We start from the raw sequence: 16,294 nt of genomic DNA on the forward strand, positions 1-16,294 counted from the left end.
GTGCACTGTTGCTTTTCCACAATTCCCTAATAAAGAATAGCTTCGAGCTCCCTCCCTCCCCTCATCACAGCAATAAAAACCACCAAAAAACCCCTGAAGAACTGAGAAACAGATTAACATACAAATGTGTTAAGGAAGGACTATTTTTAAAGCAGTGATGCAATCCAAGAAGTGACCACATTCAGCAGGCCTTTAAGGAGAAAGGAAAACTATCAAACAAGGAGTTGCATGATGCCACCAGGCAACAGGTTATTGAAATTGCTGGGTACAAGAATGCATCATCTTAACATTTTTAGCGGTGAAAAGCAGTCAGACCTTCAGCGGTGCAGAGACGGCTGCACTAATCCTTCCAGCAGTCCTGTCTATACAACCACACCGAGCCAACATGTCCTGCGACTCCCATCTTCCAGCCTGTATCCATCTCAGTAACTCTACATTAAATGGAGAGACATAGTCTGTCTTTTAGACAAGCCATAAAAGCATCAATAAAATGAGAAAAAAAAAATCAAAAGCACTGCTTCATAAGCAATTTTTAATGTCAAATAATAATAATTAAAAAAAGACAAAAAACCCCAAGCCAAAGAGAGATGTCCTGAGCCCAAAAGCTCAAAACGCATGTCCCCTCCTAACCTGGGATTGTTCACATTTGCTAGCTGCTTCAAAAAACAACTCAAATGTCTGTTCTAGACTTTAAACACAGGGTTGTCTTGCACTAACAACCTCTGCAGTAAACTGAATTACAACATATGACCATAAGAAGGAGGAAAAAAAAAAAAAATAGAAACACCATCAGATATAGAGAAATCGTATTCTAACTCCCTGTGCTTATGAGGAATACTTGAACCTGGCATTCAAAAGTTTCTTTTGCTGTTTAATGTTCCATGGGAATCATCTGATGTTTGTGCAGACAACCGAAACCCCTCCTGCGGTCTCAAACAGTTTAGTGATTAAAAATAACATTTCTTCTGCATGTTTTAAGGATAGAGGAAAGAACTGCAGAAGAAAGACTCTTCTGTCTATTACACCATCTGGTGCTATCTAAAGTCACAAATCTGAATCTACAATAACCTTACAGAAAGCTGTGGTATGCAAGATCAGGGTATGTCACTGTAGGGCACTGAATATTAAAATTGCCATTTTACATCACCCGCAAGAAACTTTCCCAAGTCAATACACCATGTTCTTTGTTTCATGTACATAAAATAAAATATTTAGCAAGAAGGTCATAAATTGTCCTTTAGCATGCATCTTTACGTGTCTATTTTATCATCAGGAAGCAAAAAAAAAAGCAATCTTTGCATTTTATTAAGTAAACACCCCTGAGTAAAGAGGCTGATATCCACTGTCTTCTCTCTTGCAAGTAAGCACGCAGACACTCAGCATGCCAAAGAACTGAAAAAGAGAGAGGGGGAGAGAGAGATGTAATTCTGCTGTATTTTGTTTCAGTCATCAGACCCAACACCTATATGTTCATTAGACTTTTTCATCGTAGCAAGGACATTCTTTTCATATTAAAAAACACTTAGAAAATACATCTACGGAATGTGATTTTTTTGCATATCAATTTCCAATAATAGTTCCAGCTCAACTTTTTCCTCCCTGGTTTCTCCCATTAATATACACATCCACATTAATTCCTAGTTATCTTACTGTGGGAAAAATTTCAGTGAAAGCATGGGATTATTCTGGACTTAAAATGAGTTCTGTAAAATATTTAAGCGTATAAAGTATGCAAATAAAGGTAGTGCAGAATATGCTAAGGCAATCTTTAGATTATCGCAGGAGAGATCCCGGTGGGACAATTCATCACAAATAGTAACAGGACAGGTAAAGGGAGTGTAGAACTCATCGCTTTTATAGAGGGAAGGGAAATGATGGAAACGACGTCGCTGAGCCATTTAAGCCCATGAGATCAAATGCTGTGAACCATCACCTCTCTGCTAGGGCCGAAATTAAGAAAACGAAAGTTTAATTAAGGCAAGCCCCAGTCCTGGGATGACATCTGGACAGATTTTGGCTTCTGCATTGAGTTCAGGAGTGGGGTGTTAAACAGTAAGTGTTCTGCACTGGCTCACCTTACAGCTGCTCTTTTATAGAGAGCAGATACTCAAAGAAAAAACACTTTGCTGTTATTAAATGGTTCAAATCTCTGTCAACGAGGAACAGGTTACTAATCTTGGAGAACAGGTACAGGGGACAATGACAAACCACCAGGCTAAAACTTATGGGTCAAATCTTTCAAGAAATGCCTACGCAACTTTGTGATGTGCCAACTGCGAGGAGTTTTACGTCAGGGCTTTTCAAATCTAGTTTTCACCCACAAGATGATATGGTTTCACATTTCATTTAATTCAACGTTGTAAGTCTATAAATAGCCCCACTGTTTTCATTCCTAGTTATTTCTAGTCCATTTGGATTCCAGGTCTCTAAGCACAGGAGTATTCATTGGGTTATATGTGAAAAACAAACTTTGATGAGCAATTTTTAAAATCCCAGTTAAATATAGCAAAGCTGGTTGTTTTAATACAGACTTCTAGATCTAGGCCTTTTAAGCACACCCAGCTTTTTGTACTTCCTACCAAGTGACCAAGATGGATTCTCCGTTGACTTGCCATCTCAAATCCCCTAGTAGAATTTTGGATCCCTCCTCTTATCATGCAGACGAAATGGAGAAAGTTGGAAGAAAACAAGTGAGGGACAGAGGACTGGGTGGTCTACTTCAGAGGCAGAAATAGGCTGTAGGCTAATAGGACATAGTAGAAGAAAAAGCCCTGGGATCAAATGATAAACAGTATTATTTTCCATGAGGGAAGAGATAAAACATTTACCTTTACAATGGCAAACCCCAGGATTACAAGCATGGCATAGCTGATCACGCTCTGCAGCCCAGACTCCAGCTCCTCTGCACAGCCCTGCCATGAAAAAGATGGGTGAAAACCAATCAAAAGACATAATTCAGCTGGATGTTTTTTGGGTTTTTTTTTCCCTTCTCAACACTTAAAAGGAAGCAGGACTTTGTAGGGCCTGTCTAACCAACCACTGCAGACCTGAGGGCTTCCATTCTTGTCTTCCAGACCCAATAGCTTGTCATTCACCTCTTGCCTGGGGAGAGGCACTGACATTTGCTGCTTCGCAGAATCTCCTCCAGTTCAGGTCACTTAAAGAAGTGCCCAAAACTCAGAGCCAGGAAGACCAGCAATGGTAACTATAAAAGGCAACTTATGGGCTTGTGCCCCAGACTGAAGAACCTGGTATGCAATTCTCCAGATTCATGGTCAATCCTAGAAGAGTCTCTTCCCCTACCCTAGATCTGTTTGAACAACTACGTGCCCATAGCTAGTGCTCTGGCCTTGTCATGTTGCTTCTGTAGCAACACGAAATGGAGGACTGTTACCAGCAGACAGACAAGACCAAACATTCAGACTGGTGCTCCTCCTTCATCATCTAGGAGCTTTTATAGAATAATATGAAAAGGAAATTAGCTAGAGGAAAACCATGGGGAGAAAAGAGTTTGGGGGACAAATGGCTGAGAAGAATTGGATGAAGTTATCCCTAAACGCTGTCTAAAGTGCTTTCTTCATTGGTTCTGGCTGGCTGAGAATGATCATGGCCCAGCTGTGAAACTGCCCTTTATCCTCACCCGTGTATTGAGTTCCTGTGGCTGATCCAGAAGCCCTGTGCAGTTCTTCATATCTTGCCTGCAGCAGCTCAGAGGGACGCTGTTGTTACCGGTGGAATTAAACCACTGTGTGGTTGTCCAGTCACTGTAGTTCTTTACCCCACAACAATGAAGCTGCCAAACACAGGATAGTTAAAGGGATGTATGAATATATATGAACCCGAATGCTAATGTTGAGTTGAACCTCTCTTACACATCCTGGGCAAGAGCTGCCCGCAGTATGCAGTGGATTTACCAGTAGCAGTATTTCAGGAAAACAGTAGTAGATAGAATAGATCAACTTCCCTTCATACACTATTACCTCCTTATTAGTTTATTCTTTGTGAAAGCTCTAATATTAAAGTGACAGGTTGCAGGATAGAGTCTTCTGTCATCTTTCTATTTTATGGTACAGGATTCTCAGCAGCAGTTACTCATATGTACTCATTTGGTCTGATCCAAAGGCCACTCGTGTCAACGAGATCATTCATTTGCATGAACTTCACACCAGGAGCCTGAAAATGCCAACTCTGCAAAGTGGGGAGCACCCTCAATTGCCTTGGAGAATCAGATGCTAAACACTGCTGCAGAGCTGAGCTCCAGGATACGACCATAGTGACCCTTTTCCTCCTCCCTTCCCAGCCCAAATTCCTTGTTTAGGACCCAATTGGTCTCTTCTAAATAATTTTCAGGACAATTTAAATGTTTTCTTACCTGTTCTTGCAAGTAATCCACAACAGCAGACTCTGGATTTTTCCCATCATACTTCTCAAAGACTGAGTGCATTGTGCCTTGCACATCAGTTTTTACCTATTTAGAGAGGGGAGAAAAAAACCCATATTGTTTTAACATGAGAGCTAAGAATTTTATCTAGTGGAAACTGCAAAAAAACTGTATCCCAACTATGTCAGGAGAACAAAAAAAAAAAAAAAAAAAAATCAAGTGATGTTTTAGATAAAATGCAGGTAGCACTTAACCAGAATCACGTTCCTGGATAGAAGCTTGCCTCCCCTGATGGAAGAGCCCTCCTTTGTGAGCATCAGCAACTCTTTAATTCAACTTAGAGATTGTTGCGATGCCTCCCAGGTACTTTATGTATTCACCATGTTCTGAACAAAGACTGAATCACATACTGGATGGTGACATCCCTGTTCCCACTTGCCCTGCAGATTGCAGGGTAGGGCATGAAGTGCAAGAAAGCTGGATATATTGGAATGCTCCAACAACACAAGATCTATTCTTTACTTTTAGGTTAGTATAGAGACACTAATTCTTTGCTTACCTTTTCCCTGTAAACAAAACCCAGGACAAAAGCAGACACTTCTGCAATAAAGATAAGCAGGATAATGGCCAAGAACTGAAATTAAAAGAGAGAGACTGTAAGGAAGAATTCCACAGCACTTGAATTCAATTGCATATTACCCATCACATTAATTTATAGTAGTAAATTATCGTTATCTGTTGCTGCCTCTCCAATCAAAATAGTTTCCAAAAAATAATTTAGAATAGGAGATTACTGTGCACGGCTGGGACTATGACTGTGGTTCCACAGGATCTGTGCCCAGTCTAGGCAGTCTCCTGAACACTGCCATGATGTGATCTGTGTGAAAAGCCTATGAACACTTCACAAGGCAGCTGTCAAACAGGACACTGCACAAGTAAACCAGCAGCTTAGTTAGGTACGTTGGGCACTGCTTGCTGAGGTCATATTGCCTTCAAGGCATGAGCTGGGGGCCGAAAATTACTCAGCTTGAACCCTTCTGGGGTTTTAAAAATCATTCTAGAATTTTTTTAAAAATCATTCTAGAAGAAGTGGGGGCATACTGTCAGGATTCAGAGAACTAAAGTTACCAGAAAAATACGTTTGGGTGTTTTTTGTTGTGGTGTGGGTTTGGTTCCCCCCCCCCGCCTTGCTTTGGAAATTCACATCTCCTCCTGTTCCCTCACCTTCACCCTTCTTCCCAAAACTTGCTACTCTCCATGCTTATCTCCAGCAAGCTAGCTGAGGCAGAGCCATCAAACTGCCCATGACTGTGGGTATTTATCTGTACAAGGCAGTGCAACTAATAATTTCGCCTGCACCTCACTCACCATCAATCAGTGCATCACAGCAGTACATAACTCCCATGATGGAGCAGTGCTTCAGCAGTATATTTCAAAATAATATTTTACTTTCTGTGCTTCCTGAGAAGGTCTAGTGTCCACCTCCCATATCATGCAACAGGGTGAAGAAGAGGACATGCAAGAACGTGCAACACTCACCAGCCCTAGACCAACTCGAGACTCCCGGAAGGTGGCACAGCAGCCGATCAACCCAATGATGAACATTACCACAGCAACACAAATGATGATCACGGCTGGCAACAGAGCATACTTGTCCTGCAGGAAGTTGTCGTAGCTCTTGTAGGTGTTAATGACATATGCCCCAACATAGCTGAGACCAGCTGCTGCTGCCTGAAATGCAATAAAGCAAGTTATTAGCAGTTATTTATTAAGCATCTGCCCAGGAAAATAAATATGGGCCTTTTTGTAACAGTGCAATTAACATTTCAACTTTAGAAGTAATGACTACAGCATGCAAAGATCTAGAAAAAAAAAAACCCTGCATCTGAAACTAGCTACCCGTTCAAGCTTTAACACAGAGAAGACAAAATCCGCTTCCCGTGAATCACTCCTCTACTAATGAAGCACCACTTTAGCCGAGCTGAAACACAGAGTCTATCGATGTGCATCAGCCAGTGTCTCTGCAGAAGGCCAAGTTCACACTTTATACCCAAGATCACCTACGTTCTACCCAACACTGCATTTGGAGGGATCAGCTTTTAAGCTGGTGGGTTTAAGGTGGGTTGTTGGTTTTGGGCTCTTTTTTTTTTTTTGAGAAAAACTCATCCTTTCCACTCTCAAAAGAGCATTAACCACTAAGACAGGCACAAATGTTCTTGATCTCAGCAAAACACAGTCCCTCCTTTTCCTGGAGGAAACAGACTTCTGCAACCTCTAAAATAAACTCTCCTTCAAAAGGATGTTTTGCTGATTGAGGCCAAGATACAGTGTACCAGTGACAGCTGCCTTGCAAGTAGCCCTGGAGACCGAAGGCTTTTATCCGCAGAACTGGGTACAGCCCTGGAAATAACACTGAGACTCAGTAATGCCCTGCCAATGCCTCACCAATGGCATAAATAAATTCTCTCAAGAGTTACAACAGCTCATCTACCCTCTATAATCCTGCAGCACAAGAAGATGCCTGTAAAAATGAAGCACTGTCTGTACTCATGTTCTGGAAACTCGAGGGAAACTAGTGTGTTTATTTTCAATAGACTACAGATGGATTTCATCATGCAGCTTACGAGCAGTTCATTACTTGCCCCATTGCTGTACGTTTTAATTAAAATTAAACACTCTTCACACTGGAGCTAGGACTTGCTAATTCCTTTACCTTGTTTGGCTCCTTCCCCTCCAGCCAGGTCCGGTGCCTGCCCTTCAATTACCTCCAAGTGCAGGGGACATCCTTCATTTTAGACACCTCTCATCCTACACCACTCTTGCATTCCTGGACACTGCCTGTACCTCAGAATTACCGGGATCAGATACACCAAGTGATGAAACCAGGATCAAACTATCCCTTAGAGACATTTAGCACATGTCATGCAAGGTCCTGCTGTGTTGGGGCTCAGATACGGCAGGTCCTCTACAAAGCGAGATATCAGGAAAAGGAATAGGATCACCAATTCTCAAGAGGTTTTTTTCCTTCTCCACATGCACTGGGTTTTCAGGCAGTGCTAATGATTAAAGCAGTTCCTAAAACTTCCTTTAACTTTTCCTCCCATTGAAGAAAATGTCTTTCTCATTTCCCTGTCTGCAGGCATACAGCAACCAGGTCTTCTTCCTCCCACCCCTTTTTAGGGATGCAGGGAAAGGATGAGACCACTATAGCTCAGAGGGCACCACTGCCTTCTCACTTCACCACCGTGAGCAACCTCCCCTCCTCCTCCTCCAACGCTATGCTCCTGTACTGAAAGTGGGACAGGAAAAGTCCCTGGCGTGGTAGCAGCACTAAAGGTGGGGCTGGGGACATTGCAACTCCATCCTGCCTTGCCTTTGATTGCACAAGAGCAGCGAGGCATATGACTCAAAAAGTGCATCCCATATTTCTGGCCTGGAGAGCTGGATGCATATGTGACTGTCCACCCATTCTCCATTCTGGAACAGCATCATCTGGGCAAGGGCAGCCATGGAGAAGGAAGCGACGCTCCTGGGCTAACTATCCATCATCGTGGAGAAAAGGCGATGATGGGATTTGCCCAATATATCTTTTATTTCTAATATTTTCTAGGACTATCGAGCACCGCGATTGGCCATCTTGGCCCCAAGCCCAGTGAAAACAACACAGAATTACTAGAACTTTCAAGGGGGTTTTCCAGGCTCAAAACACTACAGTACAAGTAGCTCTGCTCCCAAGTTTAAGACAGAGTTTGTAAAGCGGTTTAAGGTAATTTCTATTTTTATTGTAATTCCACAATAGAATTAGTTTTTTCTTTCTTTTTTTTTATTTCTCATAAAAGAAATACCTTAATTCAGTGTTCCTCACCTGGAAGAAAGAAAAAGCCACTTTTCCATTTGCTGGACCAAAAGATGTATTTTATTTGAAACAGATGCTAAAAAATGAGCCTAAAAAAGTTACCCGGATAGAGAGAACTCATTCAAGTTAAAACATTTCTAAGAAAAAAAAAAAACAAACCACAAAACACTAGCATCTTCCTGAAAGTGTCAGTTTTAGCCAAGTCTTTACTTGTTCATTTTTAGAACAGTAGAGAAACTTGGGAGATTCAGAGACACCCGTGAGGAAACTGTGCTTCCCGCTGCCATCCCTAGAACAACCAGAAGCAAAAACAACTTCTTGCAGCAAAGCCAAAGTGATGGAGCTTTCTGTACCCTTCCTCCAGGTGAGCTCCCTCTGGAAGGCTTTAGAGGTTTGCAGGGGAAAACAGTGCAGCTTCCTGAAAAAATATAGTGCCCATCTACTTTATAACTTTTTGCTCAGTCCTTCATAGTTTTTGTGCAGTGTTAATAACCCAAATTTAATGAACACAGCATCATGAATTCTGAGTCAGATCACGGTCACTCAGAATACAAGATTCAAGATGGGATGCAGGAGCTTTTATTAACCACAGAAGTGCTCTGTTCAGCTGGCCCAGCACCAGCTCGGAAAGCGGCTCATACGGTTCCTAAAATGGTTCAGAGTTTGGCCCCTGCTCCCATAGAAGCTGTGGAAAACATCCAAGTAAAAGCGTGATGCTCTGGGACTTAAAAACTTCTCCCTACTTAGCACCATGCGTGGCTAGAAGCATTAAATGAATAATGCTGTAGTTATTGTCCATCTTCCCATCCTGACTGTAACCCCTGACTGCATTTGTTGCTGCATTTTGAAGCCTTCCTGGTAAACATGGGTATGGCTGGAGAGTAATACTATTCTGGTTTCTCAGGTTTTTGGGAAATTTCAGGCAGGTGCACCATGACTCCCCAGCATGCACCAAGTTATAATCCTCCACCATGAACGCAGACACAACATGGTGATGCTCTCGGCCACTGTGCTTGTACCCCAAAATCACCTCCTTGGTCTCTGTGCTGCTGCCATTACCACAAACCTAACACAGAGCTGAGTTATGGCTTTACAAATTCCAGGCTGGAGAAAGTACTCCCAGGTGGTCACCCCAAACCAAAGGTGGAGCCGGCCACTAGCAGCACACAGCCTCCTGCACGTGTATTTTTAAACCAGGCGTTTGCATCTGGGCACAGCCACTAATGAGAACATTTTTCCTGAGGCCATCAGCCTTTGGTACAGCTCAGCACCCAGGTTGGGATGTTCCATCACAGTTGTCATCAACCACTGAGAAAGAAAAAACCGCCCCAAGAAAAAACCAGAAGGACCGTGAGACCCTCCGAAAGGTTTGTGATGGAGGAAGGCAGTCCCTAGGGAAAGGGAGTAGGGGTGACTTTACCACAGGAAAGGCAGCACAAACTGAATAACCAGGGTACAAATAAAGCATAACCCCTGTTTTTGGCAAGTAAATGAGTCATCTGCATTCAGCAGCAATGTCTTGTCAAAACATGCACAACGAAACAGCCTTGTGACTTAGTTAATGTGTAAAAGTTAATGTGCAAAGTGCACAGTTAATCGTTTGTCATATTCACAGAACGTACAGCCCTGCTCTTCTGCGTAACTCCAGTCCCAGCCTTTGCAAGTAGTTCTGTACTTCTAAAGACAGTCTGCTTCATAATTTAATCTTCCTATAGGATGTTTTACACAAAAGAATCCTCCAAGGTTTCCATTATACTTCTACAAGCGATTTAGACAACAGATGCTTTCTTCATCTCTCCTCCCTACTTTACGCCCGGTTTTCTACTTATTTTCAGCGTGCTCAATACGCAACGCAAAGGAAGCACACACAGGAAATGCTAAAGATGGACCAACTGTGGGAAACTAAGAAAAACCTTGTTGCTAGTAAAGAGCACAAATTCAAAAACACGAAAACACGTTGTGAAGCCAGTTCACAGAAGTCCTATACAGCCAGGACTAGCAAAGCTCCACGACAGTAAGCCAACATCAGAGGGTCCAGCGTTGAGTTCAAGGAGATTCTTGCCCAAACTTTATCAATGCAAATACAGACTAGCACTGTCACAGCAGGTTTTATTGCAACATTCAGGATTGTCTGGGTTCTGGTCAGAGACGAAACGCAGCCAGCAAGAGGTCTATTATAGTTTCTGAACTTCTGCTTCTAAGCAGAAGAAGGAAGCGTAATGAGGTAAAAAGACTTTGGGTAAAGAGCTAGCTTAAAGGAAGTTCACATTTTTTCCCCCCACAAACTGAGATACAGCCACGACTTCACTCATGCTTTTTAATTCAAAGTGAAGACTTTGAAGCCTGAAGAGCAGGGTCATTCAGGAGTGGAAGGCATTTAGGTAACGATCTGTTCCCTCTTACTTTTGCAGATGAGTCCCAGAGCCAAACTTGAAAAGTGAAGATGAAAAATATTTTGGAACATAAATCTGAGCTCTCCCCTTAAGCCTTCCCAGTTCTTAAGGCAAGTTCAAATCCCAGTGGAGGGATTTTCCCCTAACATTGCAAAACCTTCAGCCCATTCCTAGATCTACAATGAAAATTCTCTGGAAGAGAAGTACAACAAGGAATCTCCTTTGCACTGCTGAAGACAGACCTTAAGTCAAGAGTAAAAAGTGTAAAGTACACCTGATTAAACAGGTTTCTGTTGATTTAAAAAAAAAAAATCTTTCACAAATACAAAGGCCAGTTTAAGCAATTACTTTTGGGGAGGAAGAGATCAAATAATTTCTTCTTCATGATTAGTCAAACACCTTCTCAAACACATCTACACATTATATACAAGGTTCCCAGGATTATTCTGAGAAATTAATACTAGAAATTGTTATTGTTCTTCACAATTTTTTTAGTCTCCTGCTTGGAAGTTTACTTTCAGAAAAATTCAGCGCAGAATAGGATCACACGATGCACGGAGAGGCTTGGCCCAACGCAGCTGGCACAAACCCCAGCGCAGGCAGCCAAGGAGTGATGCAAGGCTGATATGGGAGAACCTGTTCACCTGGTCCTGGGGCTGCATCGCTGCCTGCACGTTGCTGCGATCCGCCAGCAAGCACCGCACTGCTGGCAAGCAGAACATCCTAACAGTACCCCTTCCTCCCCAAACATCCCCAGCTGACTCACTGAAACGCTGCTGGTATTTCTTTACAATGCTGATGATACCCATAAGACAAGCTGAAGAGATGAAGTAAATGGAAATTTTGCAAGAAAGCCCCTTTTCACAGCTGAGTGACAAAGCTGTGACCATCTCTGCTGTCTCACCCACCACAACTCGCATCGTTCAAGGACCTAACGCCAGAATTACTTGCTTTTTCATATCCTGTGCCCCTGACAGAAAGCAGAGATCTCAATTGCTTTTGAGTGCGAACAATGAACTCCTCGTAGGGGTTGAGCAAAAAGAAAGCAAAAGCCGTAACAACCGGGTTTTCCTAAGCAGGACCTGGGCAGGGTTACTCACCCAGCTGACTTCACCCACCTCTTCCACATTTAGCCCGGCCGGCTGAGCTGGGGAGGCAGGTATACAGTGGTGCTCTGCTGCAGGAACGTATACAACAAGCTGGAACTCTCTCCAGCCACATAATGCACACGCAGCACCGTGAATATTCACTCTTGCCCATGAAACAGAAGGGGATAGGGCTGGATGGCTATGAGGAGCCCGAGCTGTCTCAGTGATGCAGAACAGGACAGCCGTTGGAAAATAGTAGATTTTATGTATTTTTAAGATGTACAGCAAGATTTTTACCTTGTGTCCCACTGTCAGAAGAGGAACTTTTTTATATGCTGATGACTATGAGCCCCTGCCCTTCTAGAGAGGCTTATGGCCATGCAAATACTTCACGACACTTTATCAGCTATAGAAGGGGCCCCTTAAACTTCCCTCTATACAGCTGCTCTGAAAAAGAAAAAATACAAAATTTGCATCTATCGGTCAGGCAAAACAGGTATTTTTCCACCTTCCCTTCTTTGTTTTAATAAGTTGACCTCACGTGATGGCTGGGAACAGAGTTTTGTGTTCGTCTGCATTTATCAGCATAGGCTTCTTTCCTCCTCCCACCAAACCTAAATATAATACAGTAAAAGAGCCAAACTACTAGCTATGAAATTAAAAGGTAGTGTTTGTCATTTTGAGGTTTTGTGGGGTTTTTTTGAAGGTTTCTCCCAACATCCCCTGATTTCAGAGAGTTGATTTGATCATTTGGTCTGTTAATGTGGACCAGTATAGGATTTTCTTTTTAAAAGGCTGGTCAGTTAAATACAGAGTAACAAAGCTATAGTGTTAAGAGGAAAAGCTGTAAGAACAGGGTAAATTGCAAATTCACCAAACAAGTGTGTTCAGCAAGATGCATCCTCTATACAGTAAAAGATCTGAGACAACGAGACTGAAAGGCATTTCTCCCACATCAGACAGGACTTTCCTTGGGCCAGTACTAATACATGCCACAGCACAAAACTGGGACTGCTTTACTTTTTCCCATATCATTAACTTTTTATGGGCAAAGAAAGATATGGTAAATAATACTGTTTATCTTTAAAGAGTAATAGCAGTTGTTTTCTGCAGCAAACTAGTACAAATACGTACCGGAAGAACTACTGATATCCACACAAACACTTTCAGGACCATTCCCTTCTAGTTCTTCACTAGACAATCAGCTCACAGAGGTGTTTTAGTTAATTCTAAGGCTTGAAAACCACTTTTTTCCACCAGTATCTTTGCATAGTAGTGATTTAAGTCAGAGCACCTCACCCAATACAATACCTGATGCTGACCTTTTGCCTTCACATCCAACAACTACATTCACTGGGACGCTATCACCTTTTCAGCAATTTTAATTTGCCAGAGGACAGATTAGGATATCATCTTCAGTTATTAATTTGCCAAGTGTTTGCCACTACGGTGCTGTCCCCATGTCCCCACATCTAGAATCAAGCCCCAGGAACACTGGCCTCAATTACAGCTGCACAACCCCTCTGTAACGCAGAAGATATCCTTGTCTTCGGGGGGGTTTTTTTGTGTACAAAAAAGGTTTTTGATTTACCTTGACAGGTAAATCCTCTGCTCAAAAGGGTTTGCACAACATTTCCTCCATAAATAATTTATTTTATTACCCAACAGCCAGCATGCATGGCAAGGGGAATTACTTTTTCTGGCTCCCTCGCTGCTTTACTGTACTACAAGTTTTATTCTTCCCATTCACTACCAGATTTTCAAGCCCTCCCTAGCTGCTGCGTTACTCCATTTCCATGGAGTAAACAGGTTTTCTAGTGACTTCAGGGGAAAACAAAGGCACTGAGCACTTCCGAGAAAGCCTTCTTCCTTTTATGCTTGCTTTAATGACTTTACAACTCCTCTTTAAAACCCCACTTAGCCCATACGGACCACGCAGCTCCCCAGACTAACAGTCTCCCTTGGCCTGAGGCAGAGCCTTTTTTCCCCATGAGCAGCAGGCAGGCTCCAGCATGCCCATCAGATGGCCACGCAGGCAACAACTGCTACGGAGGGGATGTACCCACCACGTGTTGCAGCTCCTGGCCACCCATAGCTCCCAACCACTGCCGGACAGGCTGGCCATGCACCAGTGCAGTATGAGGTCACAGAAACACAGAAGGGTTGGGGTGGGAAGGAACCTCTGGAGATCATCTGGTCCAACCGCCTGCTCAAGCAGGGCCACCTAGAGCTGGTTGCCCAGGACCACATCCAGATGGCTTTTGAATATCTCCAAGGATGGAGACTCCAACACCTTTCTGGGCAGCCTGTGCCCTCTGGGTACCCTCTGCCTTCTTGCAGCAAGGGCACATTGCTGGCTCAGGGTCAGCTTGGTGTCCACCAGGACCCCCGGGGCCTTTTCCGCCAAGCTGCTTTCCAGGACACGCATGGCTTTGCTCTGCTCCTCACTGTCCTACAGGTCCTTCAGTTTCTGAGGCCTTGGAAGCCAATAGCTTTAAGTCTTTCTCCACTTTTTTCTACTGGGAAAAAAAGCAATCAGCAATTTAAAAACCTAGCGCATATATTTCTGTGTTCCCTCAGACTCTCAAGTTGCAAAAACATTGATTTGCAACATAATAAAAAATACTGAACTCAGCAAGTTGGCTTTGGATTGGAGCAAAAAGCACCAAAGCTGTGAGCCCCTACCAAGTTGTCCTCGATTGCCAGCAGACCAACAGCCCCAGGAGAGGCTTACCACTGATCTCGTGCCAGTCATTAGCCACAATTTTAAAATTTTAACCTTTAAACCACAGTCTCCTCGTGTGAGGTACAGAGGTGGGAGCTAACCAACAAAACTGAGCCTACTTCTAGAAAGCCATGGGAGACTCTTCAAAGCACATTATATCTAAATATTCAGCTGCGATGTACAACTATGGGACATGTTTCAGCTTGCCTTCAAAACACACCGCAGGGCTGCTCAGTGGGTATGGTGGGAAGTGCTTGCTTTTTCCTTTTCTTCCTCAAATTAAAACCATAAGCAGCAGCCAAAAGGCTCTGAAAACCTGTAGCTCTCTTTCAGGGGAAAAAAGAAAACTAAACCAACATCTACTTGCCGTTTTTACATGCTGCAAACCCACACACTCAAGAGGGGATTCTGGTTTCAGTGGGTTTGTTTTCAAGTTATATTAAATAAATGCTCTCCTTAGAGTTGTCCAAGCATGTCTTCTGCTCCCCGAGCCTAACTCCAGGGTTATTTTCCCATCCCTAAAAGCCAGCACGAAGCTTAAGTGGTGGGATGTCCTCATGGAGACACTGCACACCAGTGCAAAGCAAAGAATCCTGCCCCAAATCCTCTGATTTCTAATGCTTAAACCTCTGCCTTGGGGTCAGCGTGCTGCTGCTAATCAAAACCACAGAACATCATGCACCTCTGAGGACAACAGGACCACTATTAGGAGAAAGCAGCTCTTTTCACTCTTATTCTCCCCAAATACAGACACAGACTGCAGGGCTGCGAGTGTAACTTCAGCTGAGCGTGGATGGATTTGTCAGCCGCTGCCAAGCTGTTTTAGATCTGAACAGCTGGTTCAGACACAAAACACCCTCTAGTTCAATATTTGCCTTCAGAACCACCCTAGTTCTTTAATAAGCTGTTCCTGGCTCAGCCACGGGATCCCGCGACTTCCACCTCACGAGCTACAAACCGGGCAGCGAAGAAGTGCACCTAAACCACAGTGGAGCTAATCCTAAAGCCTGGGGAAACTTCTCAGAGCTGGTAACGGGGCAGATGCCTCTAATCTGCCCTGAAATATTGCTTGTCACCCAGCTGAAAGGGAAGGGACATGGGGAGCAGGGCCACGTGGCAGTTGTGTGCCTCTTCCCGTAAGGAAAAGCGCAGGTTGGGATTCTCCTGATGCAAAGGGATCCTGCCAGCTCCATGGTAAAGCAAACGCAGCTTGGCGGTGCCACGCTTTTGGGGGAAATGAAGGAAATGCCCGGTTCATACATCAACTACAGGAAAGAGCCGCTTACTATTCCCCCTGGATAAAGTGTCCTCAGGTTCTGAACTTCTTGTAGGGGGGGAACTAAATAGGACCTCTTGAGGAGCTGCAGTTATCAGAGGCATTTCTACAGCCTCTGGTTTCGGAGACCTGCAAATGATGAGACTCACGAGGAGGCCAAAGTGCATTTAGGACCAGATCCACTGCCTGGCCATCCAACAGGAGCCTTTTCACAGCCTCAGGGACTGCTGGGGACAGTCAGACAAAGCTTGTTCCCCAGAAGCACACAGGAAAGGGTAAAGTTGCTCACACTGTATCTGCATTGCCATCTGAACACTTCCCCTTTCCTGACCACACAGCACCCACATCTTCATTTTAATTTTGTCCGTGAGGCCGCTACACATACAGCAAAGCGCATTTTCCTGAAAGTCCTGCTTCCTGATTTTGGGCAGAGTAGTTTAAAATAAAGAAGAACTTTGCCCTTTCAAGGCACGCTCAAGTGGATCACACTAAAGTGCCCAGGTCTAGTACCAAGCCTTGGCATCAGCCCCGTCCAGTGGCCACGCTGGCTCACACGGCTGTTTTTCCCCCCACGG

The 16,294-nt window shown here is 43.7% G+C and overlaps 1 protein-coding gene across 1 annotated transcript; it reads right to left on the reverse strand.

Moving 5' to 3' along the window:
* Nucleotides 1-1,305: 1,305 nt before the first annotated feature.
* Nucleotides 1,306-6,112, reverse strand: LOC104077391 (tetraspanin-3-like; the record flags this gene model as incomplete). The annotated part of the gene is made up of 6 exons (XM_009578613.1): nucleotides 1,306-1,392; nucleotides 2,829-2,912; nucleotides 3,641-3,793; nucleotides 4,373-4,468; nucleotides 4,941-5,015; nucleotides 5,921-6,112. Coding segments are annotated over 6 exons (687 nt in total), but the record flags the coding sequence as incomplete, so codon positions are not given.
* Between the last annotated feature and the right edge of the window lie 10,182 nt (nucleotides 6,113-16,294).

Source organism: Fulmarus glacialis, unplaced genomic scaffold (genome assembly GCF_000690835.1).
Source record: "Fulmarus glacialis isolate BGI_N327 unplaced genomic scaffold, ASM69083v1 scaffold895, whole genome shotgun sequence".
In the NCBI taxonomy this organism is placed as follows: Eukaryota; Metazoa; Chordata; class Aves; order Procellariiformes; family Procellariidae; genus Fulmarus; species Fulmarus glacialis.